The sequence below is a fragment of the Anopheles moucheti genome, chromosome 2, assembly GCF_943734755.1.
Source record: "Anopheles moucheti chromosome 2, idAnoMoucSN_F20_07, whole genome shotgun sequence".
NCBI classification, from domain to species: Eukaryota; Metazoa; Arthropoda; class Insecta; order Diptera; family Culicidae; genus Anopheles; species Anopheles moucheti.
The window spans coordinates 6109877-6135438 of NC_069140.1; the positions used below are offsets into that span (position 1 = coordinate 6109877).

A 25562-nucleotide genomic window follows, 5' to 3' on the forward strand; every position below is an offset into this window, starting at 1 on the left:
GGAACACCACAGCACTACAATAACTTTTGTAGGCTGATTTGTTTTTGGGGGCTTGGAGAGGAGTTCATTCTCCGCGCACCCAATTTCCATATTCCCTGGTCCCGTTTCGATGGATCATACCGTAGCGAAACGTGACGTGGAAGTTGGCGTCCCGTAACAAATGTTTGGTATAATTTTATTACCTTAAAAACTTCCCACTTCCAACTTTTGGGGCTCGGTTTCGGGGCAGTTGTGTGTGTGTTTTTTTGCGAGCAGCTAAACAAATACCCACTTCCACAACTGTTGAATCTAAAGCGTAAAGGTAGCAGCATCGAGCACCTTTTACCAATTGGGGCGTCTCTACACAAAACGGGGGGTTTTTATGCAAAGTTTGGCAAATATTTACTTCAAACATTTGCATTTTAAGCGGCAGCATTGTGCAATAGTGTTCGCTCGCCCATTAATTTCCTTTTGCGCAACATTGCACACCATCATTCGGGGGCTTTTGCTGCTCTCGCTCACCAAGACACCGTTCTTAAGCGTCCGATTATTCGATTAATGCAACCGCCAACCGACGTGCTGCTTTTGTGCCATCCCGCACGAGAAGGCACGGGAAATAAGCAACAAAAAAACCCGGTTGTTCTCATTAATTTTCATCGAGAGCTCTGCCTTTTGTGCCTTTTGTTCACCGCCGTCGACGATGATGATTAGCCCGTCGGTTGGTCGGTTTAGGCCCCCGGAAGGGCTTTCGAAAGGTGATCGCAAGACAACAATACACGGCACAAAGTACCGTGCACAATTTCCGGGCACAAAAATGGGTAAAAATACATTGCTTCCACTGCACAGGCTTATATCACATGTCATGCCAGCGCCCACACAGAACACAGCATCATCATCTTAACGATCATTATCCGAGAAATTAGGTAAGTGGTTGCATACGGAGAAACATTTCCACCGCCTCCTCTGATGTGTGAGATGAAGAAACGGAGAGGAGTTTTGTTTTCGCCTTCAGAAAAAGGACTTGCTCAACAATTTCCCAGGCATCCGATTTCAAAGGCAACCATGAGGGAAGTGGCAACCGCTGGCAAGTTCTTGGGATGGAAAGTTTCCACAGAATGTTTTTTTTTTGTGTGTGCGAGAGTGTGGCTCTCACAAGTACAAAAGATACAGTTGTGATGTGCCCTTTGTTACCATACCTGTGGTTGGGTGCTGCGGTTGCGGAGGACAGAACGCCAGCAGGGACTTATCCGTCTTATCCAACGCAAACCGGAAAAGAATTCGCCCATTATTGGGCGGCGCGTGCAAGCATAAGAGCCGTCGCCCAAGGCGTGCCCTCTCGCACCTCACAATTCTCACTTCGCACTATGAAGTGGCTAGATTGTGGAGTGTCTAGCCGAGATTGAAAAGAAGTACAACGGAAACCAACACACACACACAAAAACGAATGTATCAAAAAATCTTTACATCATCGCAGTAGTCGGGGCGGGGTGGGGGGTGGGGGGAAAATATCAAAGAAAACGTTCATTCTCCCACTTCTTGGAAGATGTAAAGCTGTTCCCGTTCCGCGCAAGGAAATGTCTAAAACAACAAAAAGGTACTGCCGACGCTGAAATTCCAAACTCATGCTTAGTACTTGCCGGCTTCTAATTCATTTCCTGCTGATGTCAGAGGCAGGACAGACACGGTGTGCCACCGACCACGGCACCGGGTACGGCACTGAGTGTTCATTCTCACCCATCTACTTGTGGGTCGCAAAGTGTGTGTGCCCGGGTGGATGGGCCCTCTATTGTTCCGAAAGGTTCAAGAGCTCAACCTTCCGATAGCGTCGAAGGGCGTTGTGTTGTGATTCTTTTGTTTAACATTCTTCCCCATCGGCAGGGAGATGAACTGGCTGACCAAAGTATGCTACAATGTTGGAGATGTTTTAATGTTAATGTTTCTTCCCCATCGCCCGCTTTTTTTCTGATGCTAGTTTTGTGGAAAAATGCTTTTTTACAGCTTCCCGGTAAAAGGGTACCGATGAATGGCTGTGTACTGCTGAAAATCGGAGGCCAATAACAGGCAAGATCTTTAAAGTCAATGAACCTTTCGGCACTAAGTGAAACTATTTTAGGGGTGCAGTTGAGTTTTGTTCCATTTTATGATATATATTGTGTGAAAATGTATATCAATTTGCATAGACGAAAGCACTTGCAGTGTGTCCTTCAAAAACCGTTGCCCAATTTGCGATCTTCTCATGTTTGAATATATTCTAATTGCATGTTTTATACATCAATTTGTTTTCTTGTGATTACTTTTGTAATTTAGTTATTATTCATCTTAAGGTAAAATTATTTTCATTGTTTATTTATTTATTTTTGTTTTCGAATTCGATTTCCATATCCATTTATCATGTGTCTGAGATTATTTTGTTATCTTCTCAAACAATGAACTCATGATTCTTATTTCCCATTCTCATTTCTCAGATCCCATTTCAAGATCCTCGGGTTTTCAGATCCTATTTCCCTATTATGCTCTTTTTCTTTTGCTTCCTTGAAAAAATAATGAGCGACCTTTTGTATTTATCTTCTTCAGTCTGTAAATTCAAGCATCTTCATTGAGCTTATTTAATACAATTCTAGGAACTTCATAGGAAGTTTAAAATTGGAGAATATTTTAATGATTACCGGGTATATTGTTAAACCTCATTCCTGGTTAATAAAACTTTCAAGACAAAATCAAACAAAGGTAAAGATACAGTTCAGCAGAACCGAAATCGAGAAACAAGAGAATGAGGCATTCCGGATCGATCGATTGGGTTTGGGTTTTCTTCTACCCTCCGAAAACCGACCTGGCAATTCCAGACCGACAAAAATGGCACAACGTATACGTATCTCTGCACATATAACCTAAATCAGATCAACATCATTGAATCGAACGAATCGAAATGGTCGCGTAAGCGAAACGCAGCTCCTCCAACGCAGGGAAGGTAGTAAATGGGATTGGAATAGATTTGAAATTGATACTGAATTAGCTGGGCCTCAAGGGCGCAGGGGGAAAACGGCTCCAGCACAAGGCACTCTGCTGCTGGGATGACGATTTCCCCTCGACCCGGGTCAATTACACTTACCCGACAGAAGCTCGTTATCGATGAGATCTACACGCGGTGACGGTGGTGGCCATCGGTCAGCGGAGTCCATGAAGATAAAAGAAAGAAAGAAAAAAAAACACACACACGCACACAATTCCCAGTAATAGGGACAGTTAGAAGATTTTCTTTAAAAGGAAAGTGAAACACAATCTCGGCCACAGGTACCGCCGAAGCCCACCGGTAACCGTTTTTCGCTGGAAGTTTGCCGTTTGGTACAAAGGTTACGACGGGTAGATTTACTTACTCCATTCGCAACGGCCGGCAGCAGGGCAACCGTGGAACTTACCTCCTGGATACGCCGATGAACCGTAACTTTGTGCCATTGATGGTCGTCGAAGCGTACGCGGGACGGTTTGATGTGCATTTCTTGCTTCCCGTTCGAGAGACCCATCGTCAGCGATACACCACCATCGCGAAGGGCCAAATTCAGATAATCAGTTCCGTGACCTTTTATCCATGCGTGGATGGAAAAGAGATAGAGTGATAAAAATATATGCGTGAATGTCACGAATAGGTGAAGGTTGGCGATCAGTTCTGTGTGGATTTTGTTTTAACGGCTTTATTAGTTAAACATAAGGAAGAATCCTAACGCATTTTTAAAATACTCATATAATAATTCTTTAATACACTTTGCAGTATATCGTTTAGGTTTTTTTTCTCTCACACAATGGGTTTTCAAACATACGCCTCCCCCCCCATGAAAAGGTGATCAAACATGCAGCAACAACAAAAAAAGGCCCAGCGTCCCAATGCCGGGCAGCGTCCATTTTGCCTTATTAAATTTTTACCAACACTCCGCGTTCGTTTTTAGCGCACACCACATGGTCAGCTTCCTTCTTCCGCTCGTTCGTTTGTGGTGCAAAGAAATGGTGCTTTCGGTGTGCAGCACCACCGCCATTATATGCTCCTTTCCAACCCGGTCCAAGCTCTCGACATAATTTGCGTTCTACCATTTCCACAATTCTTTTTTCCCAACCTGGCCGTTTTTTTCTCTCTCTCGCGCGCCCGAAAGTGATTATAGATGCAAAATGGTTTTTTATACACTGCTGCGTCGTAGTGCCAAATCATGCAAGGCCGAAAGCGTCTAACGACCGTAACATTTCCCCACCCCCAAACCACCAAACACACACACACCTTTGAACAGTTTAATGGTGAAAATTTTCGCTGTAAAGCGCTTTTCCACTGAAATGGCATGCATAATAATCATATTGTTTGTACGCGTCGATGGCGTTTGAAGCGGGTGTGGAGCAGGTCCCGGTGGGTACCCAACGATATCGCCAGCAAAGTTAGCGGTGGACCGGGGTCCGGGTTCGGGTCCCGGCAACAATGATTGCAGCTTTTTGAAGGAATGCATTTTCCGTGTAACGATTTCGTGTGCTGTGACATTTTTCCGGCTCGATGCAATCGTGTATCGATTTTACGGATAACTCGGACATCTAAGGTGATTATTCATAATGTTCATTGTTTAAAAAATCATGAAATGAAAGCTTCAAGATCATTCCACTAGCAATTAAATAATTCAATATTTTCCCTTCGAAAATTTCAAGCGAGTTCGGAAAAGGATTAACAATTGTAGATTTTAATACAAAAATTAAGGAATTGTGTTGTGGTTACAAAGAAGATTGCTGTTTTCCAACATCTAGACGACGAGTTTCACGGAAATAGTACACATAATTTATCTTCCACCTTCTCCCAATCACATACGGGAGTTTCTTATTTCAGGCTTAATTTTCTCATCGTTTCCACGCTCGTTTCCTGTGAAGGTTGGTACACATCACCGTGGTACTAATGAGAATATTTACCACCAATCTTTTGCTCAAGTGTACGTGCGCCATTCGGGCGTATGTTGTGTGGAACAAAAGGGGAACGGTAATTAACGTTGAAGTCGGTTTTATTTATCACAGCGCGCGCGGTTGAGTGCGGTAATGAGCGTTAGCTCCACACAGATCCTGGAGATGAAGCTGTCACCTGCCGAGAGTGCAGCTCGTTGCAACGTCACCGCTGCTGTGTGCATTATTGTGTGGCGGCATCATAAAAAGTGATGCTAGCGGTGATTTTATTTCGCAAAAGTGACACAAAACTGGGGCTGATCGATTGACTTAGCCGGGGCTTTTAACTTGGCTTTTGGCTCTCGGCGTTGGCACATAAATTCAGTCAGCCATGGGGCCCTCGCTGTCCCCGGCAGCAGACCTTTTAACTCGTTTTTTCCATAAAATGGCATTAAATTGCTTGTACCATTCCCATCCACCCACCCAACCCACACGGTCGCCTTATCACGATCACCATTGCTGCCAATAAGCACTGACAACGATCGGAGGCGTCGGGCGAAGAAGTTCGAGCGTGCCTTACCGACATGATGCGTGCTAGAGGCAAATTGGCACGACGTTGGCACCGAGTCTACGAGGCCAATTTAAAAGCTCTTTTTGATCGATTGGATTTCATGTGCCAGCGAGACGCTTCGCTTGGTTCTTCCCGAAGGGTCCGGTCGAGTTCGGCACGGGACGGTAGCAACCGTTCATTACACGAGGTCAGGGATTGGCAGTGCATCGTAATGACCTAACCGAACAATGGTGGCCACCCGGGGTCTGAGAATGTCGATGGCACGAACGGGCGAAATGGAACAAAAATGAATGTTTATGATTGATAGGAGAATATGCCCCAGCTTTAGCAAATCGTGCCCGCCCGCTTCGTTAGGGGTCATTGATTGGTCGTTTGTTTGGCTCGAGTGCGCCTCCGGTTGCTCCCTGCCTTCATAAAACGCCAATTATGCCACTGAACCGCGTACCACCGTCCAAGTGACAATCATAAAACAGGTTAAACGTTTGATGCGCCGTTTTTGATTGTTTAGCAATATCCGAAGCGACTTGCAACATCTTTATACTTTGTACTCCGCAACATAATCCACGGTTGCTTTGGGTTCACTCAGCAATGAACCTTTTGTGATGAAAACTCACCCAAAAAAAGGTGTAGATTTTTCACACTTTCTCTTCAATTAACAAAGCTTAGGAAAATGATGATGGTATCACATTGGTCTACGAGGCACTTTCAGCCCGTTGCTGTAAGTACATCGTAAATGCTGCTCCATGCTGGAGCCTTGAGGCATCGACGGCATCTACGAAGGCTATTGTGGATAAATGATGAATAATGACCTCTGTTGGCAACTGAAGGTTGATGCGTCGAGAGTCCATCAATCAACCATTCCTTCAATATTTCCCACCCATCCAACGCCTGCTTCGATACACCGACCAGCAGTATCTCGACAGCGGTGCTTCTCACGGTTGCTTCTCACTACGGTACATCAGTTAATTTCTGGACAAAGTCTGGCCGGATTAATGGTGCTTTTTCCATAGACCCAACTCTCTGTCATTCGATAATCGATGAAGGCTGATGCTGACGATGGAACCAACGTGGGACCAAATGGGAATGTGTTGCTTCTGTCTCGCCAGGGACTACTCAGCCGTTGGTGGCCACTACTTAGTGAGTTTGATCAGCGTTAAACACAAATTCACGCTTCAACTAATCTAATTAATCATTTGTTGGCAGCGAGCAGAGTTCGGTTGAGTTTCGTTGCTAAAAGAATTCAACTGTAACGGTGCATCGCATTAGGAAGCAATTAATTGCGTTTAAAGAACGAGTTGGATGAGGTAAACGAAAGCAACGTTCTCACTCTGAGTTTTATTATAAGTAGAGCAGATTTTCCACTAAACTTTAGCGTTATTCTAAACACAGTTTCACTTCATTATTGATTACCTCTTAAGCCGAGCCTTCTCCTCATTTAAATAGTTTATTCGCTAGCGTAACTCATTAAGTTTTCCTAGTTTTGCTGCTCATCAAAAATACATTCCACAATTAATATTGCCCGGGTCCAGGGCCAACGTGTGCGGTAGCGAGCGGAATGCAATTTCTGTTCATTGTGCACAATGAAATCGCTTTTCCAGCCGAAGAGAGACACCACATCCGCTTCACACATGCTGTTGATCGTTTTACCCACCAACCACAACAACAGGTCCCTCGCTCGCTCGCTCGCTCGCTTCCCTTCGCTAGTTCGTCCCGCGACCATTGATTTAAAGGACCAACGGATAATCTATTTTTCACGTAACCATCCATTTTCAGGTGTCTATTTTTAGCCACCGCTCCAACATTCGGATCCTTTCTCGAATCCGGCTTTTCACGTCCAATGAAAAATGGGATTTCCCCGGTCGTTTCGGGTGGGTGGAACGGGGGACATTCCGACACACTACAACCACTGAGACCACCTTCCTCAGACACCCGTTGGTCGTTGGCAAACAAATCAAATCAATTTTAATTTGATTCGATATAAATATTTCCTCCGTTTTCGTTTTTTTTCTTTCGTCTCCTCGCTTTGCCCGCTCGGGATGTGAAATGGGCAGGTGAGCCAACTCGTCTACGCACCACTCGTATCCATCTCGGAGTCCACGCCGTTTCGCACAAAATCGAACAAATCGAGCGATTCTGTGTGCCATAATCGAGAAATTCGTTGAAATGTTCCACAAACAGCGATAGCACACACTGGGTTGGTGTTCCGGGAACCACCGGGATGATGGTCCAGTTTTCCCGTATGCCGATGCGCAAATGAGGAAACTCGGAACTCGCAACGGGCTCCCAACGAACTATCCCAAACCGATTGGGTCGAACGAACGCTCCGACGTACGTTAATGAAAATTTAATGAGGAAAATTGATTTTCTCGGCAACAAATACAAAAAAAACGGGGGCTCCCACGTGCAGGTAATCCATTTCCGGATCGATTGGTTCGGTTGAGTGTGGTTTATTTGCCGTCCCTTTCTTTTGGGCTTACAGCACATATTACGTTTGGGCATCACAAGCTCGATAAGGTTGATATTTATTTAGGTACAACAAAAATTGATAAAAAACTGGGAAGAAACTATACAACTTTAACGATTGCGTAAGTGAAGAGCACATAAAGTTGGCAATTAAAGAAGAGGAATTTAAATTGTACCAAGTGTCCGTGAGTCCACCCGTGGTCGGGTTTGTTTTACGGTTTACTGCATCAGTCTTTAAAGCGAACTGAACCATACACCCTCCACCAGGAGTGACCAGAAATGCACCATTCGACGAACACTTCGGCCAAGTCCGGGAGGGTCCTTATCGTTTTAGCTGGCTGCGTTAGCCGGTACGTACGCGAGGGAACCATCCAACGGAAGGCCAAAGCAGCAATTATCTTAATTAGATTACATCCACCCATAAAAGATGCTTGCCGTTTATCGCTTCTCACTCCCACCGCTGGGGATGGGGGTGCAGGGTGAGCAAAAAGAAAAAAGGAAGCTAAAAGCGGGATCGCAACCGAGTGGTCAGGTGGTATTCGGAATTCTGTAGTAAACGGGATTGCCTCCGGGGGTAGCTCAATCTCACAACTCACAATTTACAGTAGCTTTGGTTAGGTCGGGGCACTGGGGCCGTGGCGGATCTGGGTGGCATCATGGCTTGCTACGTTTATCTTTGCTCTTGGCCCTTTAATAAAAAAGGTATACAGAGCTCACTCCGGGAGATGAAACACACGCACACCCAGACACGGTAAAAGGTAACACCGAAAGGCAATGATACCGAAAGGTGACAAGGTTTGTTGTCTTCGGGCGGTTGACTTCGTTCAGTCCCGGTGTCTGTCTGGCAAATGAGGCGACGACAGAAGGCAGTAGTTTGCAAGCAAACATTCCAATATTCGGCAACAACGCTTACAACCCCCCCGCTTTGTATGCTGTTGAATGGCGTTACGCAAAAGGCGACAATCATAAAACGAACACGAATAAGGGGACGCGTTGAAATGTGACCAAATGTGCCCGTTTCCACCGAACCATACCCCGGGGGGATATTGGGGTGATATCCCTGTAAGGACCTGAACCTGTCACTCGCTCAAATGGGGTGCGTTTCTCTCTCTCTCTCTCTGTGTATACCAAACACATTAGGTAATATTTTTATGGGTATACATCCACACCCGCAACAAGACAAACAACAAACCCCAGCAGGATCATTTCTTTTTTTGTTTGTTGCGTACGTATGGCTAGGACCATCGTAAGGATTTTTATATCTTTCAGCACACTTTGTCACTCCGAGTGCCAGCTTTACCTGGGTTTTCTTTGTTCGTTCACAGGTCAAAACCATCGATTTAACCTTACCTCGCACAAGCACAGAAACAAACCCCCTGGCCGGACCATATCATGGCGCGCGCTCTGGCGGGGTGGGGGCCAAGAGGTTTTAGGGGATGATTGCGATGCGCTTCGAAAGCTGAATGAGCATTCTTTATTTTACGATTTCTTGTGAAGCGCAAAAAAAAAATACAAAAAGGTACGCTGCCATTGCTGACCAAGTGGATTGGTGGTACGTTGGTGCGTTTTTATTGTGTCACAAAACGTCACCGGTCAGACATTCGCACGTTCGCGAGTTATGATGATCGCGATCGCAAAGGCAAAATCGCCCCAAAAACAAGCGACACAGATCAGGTCTTTGTCTGGGACGGGACGTGGGAGGGGGGTGGCTAGTTGGAAAATTAAATTATCGTTTAATCCCTGCTACTGCTGCCTTCTGGCTTGATTGTTACCGTACAAGCGATAAAGAAACACAACGGCCGCACTTTATCATATCGTCCATCGCCGACATTCCACGTGGGCGAATTGCGAGAAATGCCAGGAAGCGACATTTCCCACTGCACTGCAACTCTTACGATGGGCACTTACCGGTGTAGAACAGCAGTCCGTTCGGTTGGCGAGTACGAAAGTATAGCGTGATGGCATCCTGGGCGCTAACGATCGGTTCACCGCCCGTCTGTCCCAAATCGTACGAGAGAAACTCGGTTCCACGGAACGTCGCCTCCGACGGTGCTTTGTCTGTGTGGTGGGGGAAGGAAAAGGCAGGAAGAAATAAAACACAGAGAGAGAGAAAAAAATCGTTAGTGGCGTTGACTGCATTGTTGCTGAAACTATATCTTAAGCTGTCCAGGTAGTGCTCTAATGGTGACGCGTATTGTTATCAGCGCTTTCGGTAGTGTTGCCGGTGCCGTGGTGGGTTTATTTATTTCGCCTCCCGGTGGCTGCCACAACCATCTGCATGGAGCAGTCGGTTTTGTGGTTTGGAAAAATTAACTTTATTTTCGGGCGATACATCTCGCAATGACATCATTATGGCCGTTGGAGTTGTTTGCCCGGCGTGAATTATAGTGACTGCATCGGGTTTCTTCGGTTTGGAGTGCGAAACCCTCTCCCCAAAAAAGGTGTCAACGATCTCGCCGATTCTATAATCTATCCCCTTACGCTTAATTTATTTGTCATCAATTTCCATTCCCCATTAAGGGAACCCAAAGCTGAGAGCAGGAAACCCAACATGGGAGCTTTTTGTCCGCCCAATGTCAACACCAAAATGGAAGCTGGTCGAAAGCTCGGCTCTCTTCGATCAATAGCTTAACGGGCGTCACAACCACAAGGCGTCCGTTTTCTTGCTGGGTTAGTTATTAGCATTTCGCCCAAAAGATTGTGCGGCTTTGGTTGGGGAATAGTGAAAATGGGCCCAAGAGTGCCCCCCTACAGGATGCCAGCTTTGCCCACCAGCCCAGCAACAGCCACCCGGCTGTTTCAAGTGGCCGTTTATGCGATCGTAATTAAAATCAAGGAATCCGTGTGCACCGAGAAACGCCGAGATAAGCGAAATTTCACCCGGGCAAACATAGTGAGGCTCCGTTTTGGCCGGAAGCAGATCTTCCTAGGTCTGTTCCGGGGGTTCTTAAAATTTTTAATGATGCTCCAGTTTATATTTCAACCCATTTTATTCACCCTTGCTTTAGAGAAGGGTGCTCTGCTCGAACCAGCACATGGGATGACGCGGTTTTATCTCGGGACTACCCAGGCTTTACCCAGTCCCGGAGCCGGGGCCAAACGGTGTGCCAAACGCTCGGTGCAGCTGAGACAACTCGCTTCGGGGGGTTTCACCCCAGCAAAGCCCGTTGGGGGGAATTGTGTCGACGGTTGGCTGGGTGCCAAATTTTATTATTTTTATTATCCTTTTACGATTATTTATCATGTGAGCTAGATCGATGCGGTCCGGAAATGCTCCCGACAGCGCCTGCAGCAGACCGTTGCAGGAGGAGCGGGAAAAATTGGTCGCGGTACAACCCCGCTGGGGGTTGTTTGCACGATCGGACGAAAAGGGGTTGGAAGATGTCAGGGAACTAACCCAGCGCAGCACGACTTGCAGCAGAACTGCTAGCAAACCGAACGACAATTAATCTTATTTGCTTGAGTTCATAGGATGCTCGCAGCGGCACGTTTTGTTTCTTTCTCCTAACATCCTAACTAGATTCTCGATTCGATCGAGATGGGGCCAAGTGCAAGCGGTCGTTTCTTTTTTTCTCGTTGCCCCCCCCAAGCGCACTCCAGCACCTGACTGCTGTTCGCATGACCGGAGTGGGTGCCATCGGCAGTGCTTCACGTTGTTTATTTGACGAAAGTCGATATTGTTGTTCCACGTATTTTTCGCACCGAATTGAAATCCGACCGTGCACCGGAGGGTCCACGGAGAGGAGAATGTCAGATAAATAGCTTGCGGTTTGGTAAACCTGCGCGACCTTTACGAGCTTGAAACTTAATTTAAGCTCTACCCCAAAACAATGTTTATTATTTGACATTCTACAGCTGGAATTGTTCCAATATCGGGCGGTGGGTACTGATTTGTTGCTTAAAACTCCAGTACAGTGTGTATTTCCACTATTACGGTTTTATGTTGATGTTTTAGCTAACAAGTGTTATTGCAGAAGTTATGTTCTCTATCCACAAACGATTTACAACAATGTCCCTGAACTGTACAGACGATCAATGGCACTAATAGATTCATCACATTTGCTTTACGCACAAACTGTAATGGACATCTTCCTCACGTCCATTTCTGTGCTATTGATCGTGACGGTTCCGAGCGTCCGAGGCGAATCAGCTTACGCTTCACACACACACACACACGTGCGTTCGTTTAGTATTTGCCAACTGCATTGCACCAGCTGCAGCTGCACATTTTCCAAATTGATGTACACAGCCGCGCTGAGCTGCATTTTACCACGTGGCAAACGCTTTCGTAGGTTGCGTTCATAAATTTACGACCAAATTCGCCACTGTCGCCCTCTCCGTGACACTGCGAGAGTGCTTGTGGAATCCGTGTTCGTTCACACGATCGGTTTGAAGCGTATTGGTCTTTTTTTTATCATTATCGGATGCTTTCCGGATGGTGCTCGGGGACCATCATTCGCTGTAGTGCATTTGCGGTGCACACCGATACCGAGTATAAGAGGACAATGAAAATGTTTCGTGGGGTAAAGGGGGCGAGCGGGCAAGTGGACCAACGTTCGGTAGGTTATTTGGAGTGGTTTGATGTTTGAGTGCTAAAATTTCGTAAACCCCCCGGCCATCGGAAACCCGGCCGTTGTGGGTGCGGTGTCGGGCGTTTCTTTGCCTAATGGATGGCACACGATGACAATAACACGGAACCGTTGCACCACAGCGCGACATTATTTTCGGTGTGACGCTACACAATCGAGTGCCAACATAGAGTCCGTGTACGGTGATGGCCTTACCGTATGTGAGCGGTGTGGCACATGGGTGTGAATTAAAATCACATACATTCGTTGAATAAATCAATCAATATGTCGCTTCAAAGGATATGTAGAAACATTGCAACGGACCGAATGAAATGGGTTTGTATTTTTGTTTATCTTTGCTTTAAAAAAAAAGTTGAAATAAAAATAAGTTACCAAAGACTAGGCGCCTCCATGGAGTAGTCGATTTGTACTAAACTATTAAACTATTAACTTTTTTATTGCTTTATAACGAAAAATATTTGCAATATTGCAACAAAAATCTTGAAATGAATTATGATCAAATTAATAAAAATTACTAAAAATAAAAATATTAAGATCAAATTAATAAAAATACTAGAGTTATGTTACCAAAGACTAGGCGTCTCCATAATTTTATTTTATTTATTCATATTTCGTAAATTAATAATAAATATCCGCATAGCGAAAGCAAATATGCGATTACAATTTTAATATACTTTCATTTCTCGCTACATAAACGCATTGTTTATGCATTGCTCTAATTTAATTATTATCGCTAACAATAGAATGCCACTTGTGCCAGCCTTTGCTTGAAACCGTTCCATACCCAGCCTTTGAAGTTTGGCCCTTCCTGTTTTTATTCCTTTTTCGAAAGATTTTAATTGCCGTTTCGTTCTGCTAGAACCATTCCCGGTTACATCACACCCGTGAAGTCCACCGTTTTTTGGTAGCAACCCAATGGAAGCGTGAGACTATTGCATTTATTTTTAGTCCATCATCGCTTCGCACTTTCGCCAAAACCGAGTCGAGTGGTTGCTATCTTTAGCAATAAAATGGCACGCGCCTTCATTCTCGCCTGGCACGGTGCCCATCGTACCCGTAACGGCCGGCTAGTTAGCTAGTCAGCGACAGTTCGAAACGACAGTACCGGAGAACCAGCTCGTCCTGGTGCAAGAGCGATAAAATGTCCACCATCGTGTAAGCTTGTTTGTTGCGCTCTGCCAGCTAGCTGGTAGGCTGTCGTACTAAATTTAGGATCTTCCTTCTACCGCCACCCTGCTCCTAGCAGTGCGAAGAGGACTGTACAGCGAAAAGTCTGAAAGGTGTGTGACAGTAGGGCCGTGAAATAAAATTAAATCCTGACTGAAGTTTGCAAATTGTAAAAGACACACTCCCTCTCCGGCTCCTCTCATCACCTTTACCTTTTTCACACTCCCACCCTTGCGGATGCGAATCTTTGCCGGTGTAATGGGTCGGTTGGTGCTCTTAAATATTCTCCAAGGACGATCCAACAGAGGACAGGGATACTTTGCCCAGCTCCGCTATAATCTCATACCCGTTTTCATGCATTCCAAAATTCAATTTAAAGCCCTGCGCCATATCACAAAGCAACCAGGCACCGTTCCCCCAAATGTTTCACATGCACCCTCCGCAACTGCTTACACACAAGCCCAGCTATATCGTGCTATCCTGATACAAATGGTCAAAATCCCTTCTTATTCATAGCGCACATCATCAGCGCCGACCTAGAATCTGGCCAGTCGCAAAACGCAAAACCGCCCCGTCCACATCCACATCTACCTCGGCACGGTGAGATATTTTAGCCTGATTTGAAATTCATATTTATTACGACGAGCAAAGTATCCTTGAAAATGGAGCAAGGTTGTGTGTAAGTTTCCCTTCATTGCAATGGTACACCGGCACCAGTTGGTTGAAGTGGAGACTATCTGCTTAATATCTGCTACCGGCGAACAATGCGCCGTTCCTAGTTCCACTCCCTAACAAAGGCAATGTTTGAGGAGTCTTTTTCGAAGATATATGGTGTTCATTATTATGCTGCAGATGAAAACGGATCCGGCCAGGGACGAATCGAGTTACTTTAGTGAGGTACAAAACCCATCCAAACTAGATCCGTGTGGTTGTGTGTAGAGTCGTTGCCTTGCTAAGACTGGTGAGAAATCTGTTTCTCGGATATGTTTATAGTTCTTGGTGCTTGGTCGCTGTACAACCCATCCAGCCGCTGTTCGATTTGTATGTACACTCCCGAAACAATGCTTAAAATACATGCAAACGGCACCCAAAACACTCCTCCGCCTTTTTTCGGGGCATTCAATGGATGATCAATCAAATGTATTAAATTATCCTCACACTGCAATCGCTTCCACTCCATCACGCTGACGCTGACAGGACAGACGATTCAGTGTGCAAAACAGTGAGTGCGAAACGGAACGAAAGTTAATCCTTCCCCGAACCACCGTACCGTACCGAAACACTGGTGCAAAGGCGGGGGATACCGAATCGAAACAATTACGTAAAGGTTTTACGCTTCAGCAAGACTCTGCTGCCTGTAACGAAATGTACAAGCGATTTATCAAAATTCTTCGCACCGCTTACCGTGCACCAGTGTGCCAACGGTGTTTCTCTGTCGTCGTCTTCGTTTGGCCACCATTTTCAAACCGCACCGCGCTCAAGCAACATGAAATACACAACCTCAACAACAAAACCCAAAACGAAAGCCGAAAAAAAAAACATTACATCGTAACGGAACCGGAAGAACCCAAACTGACAGCAATCTTGATTTACTGCAATCTTCCCCGGCATTCATTAGCGCTCCAGCGAAACGGGCAAAATAATTGTTCGTGTTTCAAATTGCCTCCCTCGTTTACGCTTCAAAAATTTGCTACTCCAAAATTTGCCACGCAGCTCCAATTGGTCCGAATTGCTCCACCGGCTACAGATCCTGGCTGTGTCCGATAATCATAAATTGATTACATTGGTAAATATGCATAAATTCACCGCATCATTCGCATTCGGCCCTGCAGCGCCCCGAGCGCGAAGAATGGTTTTTCGATTTTGGGTCAAACTTCGGTACACCGGATTGTGGTGACATTTCTTGCCCCGAAAGAATATATGTACATTCGTTCTCCACTGTTTATCGCTGTTGGAGTTTGGGGTGTTTTTATTTCGTGCGCGCGCTAGAAGTATTGGCGACAGGAACGAAAAAAAGAAACCAGCCAAAACCGGTCCCATAAACCGGAAATCCCTTATTCGTTTAGTGGTTGGATGGGAAATATGGTTACTTTATTCGACGGAACGCAACGCTTTCTATTATCCAACGGTCCACTCGGAGGACCCCGTCGGACATTGGAGGTGGGATGGGTTCATGTGATAGTGTTTCGATTTGTGCCCTGCCACGTCTCGTTATCGACCCGAAAGCGGGCATATAAAACTCGATAAAATAAGACACCACGCAAAAAACTCCCCTCTGGTACCACAGGCAGATTGGATTTTACAGAGCAAACACTCTCGGCTACTCGGACGTATTCTATCGTGGCCTCCGAGAGCCTTACACACACGCCCGATGCGTTCCCAGTAGCTCCAGCGAAATAGGACGAAATCTGAACGAAACGCTTCTATCATAACGGCTCGAACACGGGCGAGAACTAACGTCTCGCTGGGGAGGATATAATTTATGGCTTCCTTTCGAGTGGCGTTTCCCACGGCACTGCCGCCAAATGCGCTGCATGGATTAAGGATTTAAGTGTTATGTCAATTCGGACCCAATTTCGGGTGCAGTACGTACCTCGCTCGCAGTATGTTCCCTCGTACTCCACGTTACGGCACTCGCAGATTGGGCCGGAATCGGTTGATATGCAGATGCCACCGTGCTGGCATGGGTCGTGGCGCTCGCAGGCATCCGTAACGTTGGTTCGAAGTTGCTGTAAGAAAACATCAAATCAGACACAAAACACAAACAGGGCTTGTTAGTATGTTTCGCTTACACATGACAAGGCTTTCGATTTTTTTTTTGTTATGCGTTCAAAGACACCACGGACTATACACTCGACAGGGCACCGGTTCACGGTTCGGGACGGTTTCGAAAAACATCTTCTTGGTTGTGTATGAGTGTGTGTGTGAGAGGGAAAAAGGGAAGTTTGGATAGAGGAACACGTTCAGCGATTTGCCGCGATCGAAACAAAACTAGCGGTAACACATGGAAATGATGTGTATGCACATTGACTACCGAGAAGGACAAACACGGATGGGATGGTATTTGCTAACGACTTTCGGAAAATGTACTGCTTCACTACACTCTCCAACCTGTCTGCTTCTGCTGCTTCTTCTCGTGGAACCCTGGTAAAAGGGTATGATAACAGTTGTGTAAATCTAAGTGTAAGGAATGAACAATGAACAGTAACGTAAGACCTTCTTTCGATAAACATTTATCTGTGACGAACTGTTTTTAAAGCAAACAAAATAGAGCTTCCTTTTAAAAAGAGAGAGAAAGTTCAATGTTTTTTAGGACAACGGACAAACATATTCCAACGCCAAACAGTGATAAAACAAACGCCCTGCAATTGAGTGTAACTGCAAATAATGTACAACGGGAGAGTAGAATAATCATAAACTCATGATTTATGCATACAAGCAATACACAACCAGCTACACTATTCATAAATGCATTTGTTACATTTGCCTTAAATTTATCCTTTGCTCCACGGAAGGAAGCTTTTCCCCTTAACGCAGCGTCCAAAGTTTGGTTGCCAACAGCAACCAGAGCAACCTACCCCCCGGGGTGCAAATGCATTTTACTCTTTCCTGCGTCGCAACAGTGAATGAAAATGAAAAATTATGTTCCCGACATCAACGCAGGACGTTTTCCGGCTAAAGAAGCGGCTGGCTGGAACAACGTGGCGCGTACCCGCGTGGCGTATGTATTCATGGGCACTATTTATTTCACTCAAAGATGTTGCTATGAAGTTGCTAGAATCACAAACAACGCTTGTAACAAACACTCAGCTCACAACTGGAAGATAATAATGATGATGATAACCTCATACCTCAACACAGAGGGAGAGGAAATTATCTTTAAGTATCTTTAAGTAATCATCATGCTAAAAATTATATAAAATATAAATTACAAAAAGCATGTTTACAAAAAAAGCTAGCCAATCTAGTTCAAACGCTCTGCCAAACAGCCTCCTGAAGGACACTTTATAATGAGTGAATGTTGTCAATAGCCAGAGTGTGGCTTTCAGCAAAATTTTGCCTCCGTCCCCAGCTCGAACCTTATGCCTTATTTCTTTGGTGTGAGCAATTCTACGATACGGTAGCGACATAACGACCCCACTTGCTCCCCAGGCTCTCGTACATTAATTACGCAAACTACTTTAGCCTCATTAAAACGATGGCGGTGCAAAACGTAACGAACCGTACCCCCGGTTCAACCGGTGCCGTGCACAGGTTGGACATTAAGTTTTAACCTTCGTCTCCAAATCTCGGAAACATGTTACTGGTGTATGTGATACCGGTTTAGGGGGTACAGACACCCGGCCGGTCCATCATATGGTACAGCGAGAGACGCCATACCGCCCATGGGGCCACCCTTGGGTGTCATTTTTGCAAAGTCCTTAAGGGGTAGGGCGTCTACTAGCGAACGATCAACTCTTTCTTACGTGTATCTGTGATTTGTATATGGTGATAAGCCCGCTCTCTAGGCGCAAATGTTTCATAATAAAAATTGTAAAATTGTATTGCAAATTGAATGATAAAGAAATGGTCTCTCCAAATCCCCAAGTTTTCGGCTCTATAGTCAATTATTGAAACGTTTTCTTCATTAAAATCGATATGCTGTGTGTTTAGCTCAGTTTTGTGTTTTTTAATCCGAGTACAGTTTATTTGAGTAATTTCCAACTTGTGTGTATATTGTGCTCCACGTGTTATCCAGAAACCAACGCTTGCTTCTTTTTTCACTGACTTATGTCATTCCACGGTTCCAAACGTCAGACGGTGGTGACGTCTGGATGTTTTAAAAATTTCGTTATGCCCTTTAAGAAGGTATAACGAACACTGTGTAATTGAAGTATGAAATCTATAAAAAAATAACTGATCTTAGAATTATCGGTACTTGTCAAAATAAAATCGTTGGGTCATAATAAAGCAAACTATATTTACCTAAACCAAATCCAACAAGTAGCACCTGTAGCATGTGTGTGATTATTGATTATTTAAGTCTTTTGTTTTATTGTTCAACCTTCAATCTGGATAAACGACGCGATAGTCTAGGTGTTCCTTGGGAGAGACTGTTTTTCTTCCTACAAAACCATGAAATCTTTGACCGATCATTTGGGATAAGCAGAACCTGTGAGGTGTGTGAGAATGTAGCACCAAACCTGACACAACCAGAAACGGTGACGAAGGGCCAAATAAATGGATGTAATGTACGCGTCCGCATGTGTGTTTGTATGCGGGTAAAACCCGGAGGCACGTTACGAATCGTAATTGAGATTTGATTTATGATGATGTGCTTAGTTTGGTCCGCTGAGGGGAGAGGCCGAAACGCCCGCACGGATATGGCGCGGATGACGATGAACGAGAATGGGTCGGAATCCCGAATGTCACACATGCTAGCTGCTGCTCCTGGGGTGCTATCCCAACGACCGAAACAAAGGAACATAAATCGATTATGATTCCGGTATGATACGGTAGAATTTTTCCGAGCCCGGCCCTCCAAACGCCACATTGGGAGCGTGGAGGGATGCTGAGCCGAGCGGATGTAGGTGTAATGTTAAATCCGGGTTGAGGGGGGAAGTTACCACGGAGCGAAGCGCGTAAAAGTTATCACTTTCAAAAGCTTTTAAAGCAAACATGTTCAAACATACATTTGCACCGGTTGCTTAGTTGCCGCGTTGAAGATAAGCGTTGTAACTCATACAAGCAATAAAAAACGCCCTTGGTTACGCTTTGCTGATTGAGATATTACACTCCACAATCATAGTAAACACAGGAGCAAACAGCTTTCAAACACACAAAACTATAGAAAGTGCATTCAAAAAGTCGTTCCACCATTAGCAACATATGCTTTGGATTAACTTTTTCTCATCAACTCACTGATGATACGATGGGTGTTGGATGCGCATCACAACCACGAACCCGATGATGATCCCGGAAGTAAAGAAAAAGCCCACTCCTCTTGTCCCAAATCATTTCTTTACCATAAACTTTCGAAAGGACACACGCGGTGCCGTTAAGCGATTCGCAACTGGAGCAGGCCAACCTGAAACAGTACCGAAAGCAAACTGCCCGGTGAAGAAAACCGAAACGAATGGGAAGTAAACTTTTTTAATCTGCCTCTTATTTTTTTTTTTTTGGCTGGAGCTTTCCGTGTGTTAAACGCGACCCGGTTTTGCTTTTCCCATCTTCTGAGCAGCGGATATCTGGCGAGCGATAGCGCACAAGAAAAAAAAGGATGCTCATTGGTTGGAAATCGAACGACCGAACGAGACCGAAAACCCAGAAACGATCGCAGTTGTTAGCGGGCTTTATGAAGAAAGTTTTGCCGTTTTTCGGATGTCCCCAGATAAAGGGAAGGAGAGAGATACAAGAAGATGCTGTTAGAGACTGAGAAAAAACTGCATAAAGAAATCGATACGAGAAGGTGTTGATAGTGTACCTGTGAGCCAAAGAAAATAAAAAAAAAAAATGTTTCACCATCAAATCATCTAAACGGTTTTTTTTCCCGCTCTTTTTGTGCGATCTCCATCTAGCGTAAGCAGCTTACAATTACTGAGCAGCAAGAGTTTAACTTCACGGCAATACACTTTCAAAGTTGTGAACGTAACTTTTACTTAAGCTTCAACCTGTATCTGTTCAGTAGTTGTGTCGTCGCAGGAAATACACAAAACGTTGCACGAGATGTCGTGCAACCAAGAATTCCCAAGCACTGAACTTGTCAGTGTTATCGATTGTCAGTTTCAACAGTCAACAATTTTCCTTTCCCTGTATTTGTTTCGATTAATCTAGAACTGGATTGGACAAGCAGTTTTAATTGCTTCTTCCTTACCGGTGGGGTAGTCCTATTCCATTACGTAGGGGACATTCGCGAGCGACAATTTTCAAGGTGCACTATCGTATGGGGGTCAGTAGTACAAAGAACTACTCCAAAGCTCGGCACACAACCTGTACTCCGCTGGGAGACAATGCCGATAGCAAATCTATTATTAAACAAGGGCTCTTCGGATGTCCCCCAGTAATCGAACGGACTCCACGAAGGAAGAAGTACTCGCTGCTTACGGGGAAAACCTTGCGTTGGCCTTACAGGTGATGTCCCACTGTCCAGGAGCAATCCGCAATAAGTTGACCCCGCTCACAGTGGCGCTCAGCAGTTATGCTTTTTTTTACTATTATTATTCGCCAGCAAACTGCGCACCAGAGTGAAAGTAATTGAATTTCCAATTCAGTTTTGTCTTCTTCGCCCTGCCTTGAGCGCCTTGAGCTGAGCGTCGGGGAGTTGCTGGTAGTTCATTTCATTGCGCCCACAGTGCGCATCAGTGGACCTGCGATCTAGTAGCCTTTCTTTGTTGAAAGCACCGAGAGCGTTGCTTTTTTTCTCGTTGCGATTGTGTTGTTTCATCCAACAGTGTTGTTTACCTGGTTGACTAGACACAAAACACGTTGGGAGGACTCTCCACAGTACTGTACCATGTCGTACCAAGTTAGTCAAGACATTTCGGTTGCTTTGTAGCGAGGGGGGAGAGAAAGTGTCAAACTGTACGACGGTCACCACCACCGTGTCGAGCGCTTAGTTTTTATGGTACCAAGCGCTTAGTGTTCCAGTAGCACACAACACACCGTCACCTTCGACACCGGTTCGGTACTGCTCACCGTGATGAACGTAGCAGCAGTAAAGCTCGGTTTTTTTGGGGGCAGTTTTATGCACCGTAGCATTTCGCGTCCAGCATCATAAAGCTGCAGTGTCCGTTGGAATGGCCGGAAAGCTGTGTCGGAAGAAAATCACCCACAGTCCGACCACACCAGATGGCCACACCAACAAACCAACACTGGTTATCGGCCATTTGCTGCCTACCTTCACCCAAAACGACCCAGTCTATTTGGGGCGGACCTTTTCCGCACCGTGTGTAAAGTGGCGTCCCATACATGCGCTACGTCTATCACAGCCGTGTGGGCGGAATAATTTTGGAATTGCAATTTTCCTAACAGCCTGTACTATTTTCATTCCGTCGCCTCTGTCGGGTTATTTATAAATATAGACCTATTCTTGCCTTCAGCCAAGCAAAAACGCTGATGGTGATGGCTTTTGCTTCGAACATTTTAATTACCCACGGCACATCCATTCGACTTAACAAACCGAGCGTTCATTAGCTCGTTCACCGCTACCGAAACGGAGCGGACCCAAGTTCCAATCTGACTCGTCCAATAAGCGACAGAGTCGTCGTTCGGAGCCTGTAGTAGAGGATGCAACATTTATTTCCATATAAAAGTCATACCTCGCCACATCGGTTGATTCGTTTGGGGCACCATGTGGACAGAGTTGTAGCCGAGGGTTTGTAGGTCGATGTTTATCTTTTGGGGCCCTGTTTTGGGCGACATCCTCATTAAGCTGTGGGAGTATCCTCGAATGTTCGACCGACGCTGATGCTGCTGCTGATGCTGGCTGATTTCAGGCTACCGATGGACAAACAATGCGAACAATACGATACGAATGTGCCGCCAGCTTTACATATGCTTTCGCACGGAAATAAAACAGATGGCTCCTGATGCACTGATGTCGGGTTTCCACCGCAGAGGCACCACCGGGATTTTCGCGATGCGTTGACGCAAGTTGGCGTCAGTTCGCAATTTCAATTTCAACTGTGGTATTTTTACGACACTCGAGAGAAGTGAAAAGCAGAATGGCACACACTCCGCTGGGGGAGTGTCCTCTTTTCGTTCTTCTTCTCCTTTCAAAGTAGCAAAATCCGGGAGGGTGATTCCGTTGTGGAAATAGCGGCGGCTGTAAGCTGCGTGAAGCTGTGTCCGAAGGTTATCGTTTCACACTAAGAAAAAACCTGCTGACGAATGAAGTTTTGCCCTCTCCAAAATTCTCCCAACTTCACAATAGATGGAACTGTGGTCGTGATGGGAACGTAGTAACGAGTAACGGCCATTTGCTTCCCGCACAGATATACGCATGAACCGGAACGGAAATATACATCCAGCTTTTACCATTGGCAAAGTGCTGCGGATGCGATTTCAGTAATTTCCGTACAAATTGGATATTGGTATATGAGACGACTCGTGCCAGCCGTACCAACAACTGGGGTGGTATAGTGGTGTGCTTGCATCAACCGTATCTTCATGCCATGGGAAGCTCAGGACACGCATTGCTTGTAGAAATGTCTTCATTTTTCGGCACAATTTAGAAGCGTTCTCGTAACAAAAGAGAAATTCAACTGCCACCACCTCATTCCCTACCACCACTCCTCCCACTGTTTGCAACCCAAATGGCCCCAAAATGGTGGTATTTCAATCATCAACTTATAATAATCAATTCACGATTGATTGCCCACACACAAATAACGCCATTTAGCGTCCACGCCGCCACAACGCCGCATCATCGACATCATCAATTTTTCCCTAACGATGTTTGACGTATTCAATTTTAGCCATCCGAATGCATTATTTTTACACACTATGCACGCGTGACGGCATGCTAAGCGCAACCACCCCATCCAAACAGTGCAGTGCGCTGGAATTGCATTAGCTTGCAAAATTGGTTGCGGGTTCGGGTTCCATCGGCATCCGGCCTGGCGGATCGTTTTTTTTTTTGGGGAACGTGCGGGAAAAACGGCATCTGGTGTGTGGTTTTCGATTTGCTGCTGCTTTCTGCGGTTGAGACAGTGCCACCATTTCCACACGTGCACACGGTGTATACACGCGTGCACCGCACTGTATTGGCGTGTCAATCGATGCAATCGAGGGGGGGCGGTGGGTTCGAACGTTGAAGCTTCGCTGTGGTACAATTGATGACTGCAGATAATTGATTTTTGTAAAACAAAGTACGCTTAATGGATCGCCCCGAGGCGTCACTCTGCATCTTGGCGTGTGCTGCAACTCGATCCAAACCGGTGGAGAACGTAACCGCAAGCATCTACCACATTTGTGTTTAGTGCTTGTGTATTGTGCTGTTTCACGTGAAAACAAACAATGAGCAGGAAAAGGGGATTCGATTAGGGGTTCTAGAAGATCCTATTTCATCGATCCATTAAAGTCTCGGGAACGACGTCAGTCAAGCGTCAAGTAACAAACCCTTTGGGATATCAGGATTTTTGAAAGACCCTGAGAGATTTCAATTTTTACATTTCTGCAAGTGAAACACAATACAGAAACTTTAATAAGTTTTAACTTGAAGTAAGTTTATGATTGTTTCTAAAAAGAAATTCAATATCAGACGTTTTATGTACTCTGATAAAGTTACTTTAAGGAATTGAAGTTCTTCAAGACGAACTCGTCGAAGATGTCACTACTTTCTCCAGGAAAAATGTCAAATGTTAATAAAAAAACATTTTAATAAAGAAACAAATTATTTGTGGTCTCACAACATGTTTTCATGTTTCTAAATCAGCCTAAGCGTTGCTTTCACCAAATGAAACGCTTCGGAACGCTTGTGTGCTATAATAAAAAACTGTTGTTATAGAAATCATGCACACTGTCCGCTGTTCGACTAGCAAAACAAATATCACACCCACTATATTCATTCATGATCCTCGATTTCTTAGCCAGCAGCGTTTCTTGGAACGCAAATGAAAGGAACGCAATGTAAACACTTAAACCGCTTACAACACTCGTTCGGCACCGTGAGCCTTCCGGGCATTCCCGGGCTGACGGTGAATGTTATGAAATAGAGCCTGCTTCCCGACTAAGGACACAGGATCTGGCAAACTCGTTTGCGGGAAGAGAGAGAAAGAGAGAGAGAGAGGGACCCCGTGGCAGGAGTTTGTTTTCCATGCATTATGCTGCCTTGCCATCTGCACAAGATTTTCTCGTCACAGTCACTGGTCGGGCCCGGTGGATGCCCCGTGCCCTAACAAGACTAATCGGTTCGAGGACTTTGGTCTACCTTTGGGGACGGGTTTGTTCTTGACCTTGGGTGCGAAATTGGACAACGTTGCTGTTGCTGTGCAACGTAGCGTGGAAACGATTTCAAACCTCCATTTCGCTTCAGGTCCTTTTTCTCACTGATGTTGTGCATGTGTGGCTGTGTCTTTTGTCCCCTCCTGCAAGACTCCTTTTCTTGATTTTGCTTTTCATTTTCAGATGGCCCCCGTCAGTGTTTCCCTTCAGCGATTCGCACCAGCGTTTTACAACTAGGTCGTCCCAAAATGGGTCCATTTAAGCAATTATGTACCGAGCGCTCCACTTCGGCAAGAACGCTTGCCGCTTGTATCTTTGAAGGTTGTGCTAGAAAGTTCTTGCACGAACTGCATACCTCACTCTCCATTCGCCGCGTGGCGTTCGTTTTGGGGGCGCGGAGGGCCATGCTTTGTTTGGTGCACGAACATGCACACGCACACGTTCTTGTGTTCCGAAGAGTGATTCAGATGTCCATAAAGGTGCTACTTTGTACAACTGCTAACGTTAACTTTTCAAACAGGTGCGAGCTATACAAAAGTAGGGTTAAGTCCCCAATGCCCACGTTAATTTATGTACAAGTTCACTAACTAGATGTATTTACATTAGCTGATTGTTCTCTAGCTCTTTGTACAGTTGGATCTTTTGCATGACAGAATCGCAGTAATTGACACCATTATTAAACCCCTCAAAAGGTTAAACAACACGCGTCCAACGCGCTTGACAAACTAACGGAATCGTACAACGAATCAAGAAAACGAACATCATGAACAGCTAAAAGGTGCAGATGCGGTGTGACAGGACATATCTACAAAACGCTAGCAGCATTCGAGACGGGCTCGAGGAATCGACACAGAAGTGCATCCGGAATCGACACAAACGGAACAGATAGAGCGAGTGAAAGGTGGAAATAAAACAAAATCAAAACAGAACAACATCTGAACAGAGCAAGCGGATAGAATAGTGCGTTTAGA

The 25562-nt window shown here is 45.3% G+C and overlaps 1 protein-coding gene across 1 annotated transcript in view; it reads right to left on the reverse strand.

The window, feature by feature from the left end:
- The window catches only part of LOC128298896 (neurexin-3), an 87763-nt gene that overhangs the window by 32415 nt on the left and 29786 nt on the right, over positions 1 to 25562 (reverse strand). Inside the window, exons 7-10 of the mRNA XM_053034704.1 lie at positions 16262 to 16397; positions 9821 to 9970; positions 3396 to 3556; positions 3089 to 3115 (exon numbers count right to left, since the gene is read on the reverse strand). Coding sequence (XP_052890664.1) covers positions 3089 to 3115; positions 3396 to 3556; positions 9821 to 9970; positions 16262 to 16397 — 474 coding nt within the window. The remainder of the gene's footprint in view (positions 1 to 3088; positions 3116 to 3395; positions 3557 to 9820; positions 9971 to 16261; positions 16398 to 25562) is intronic.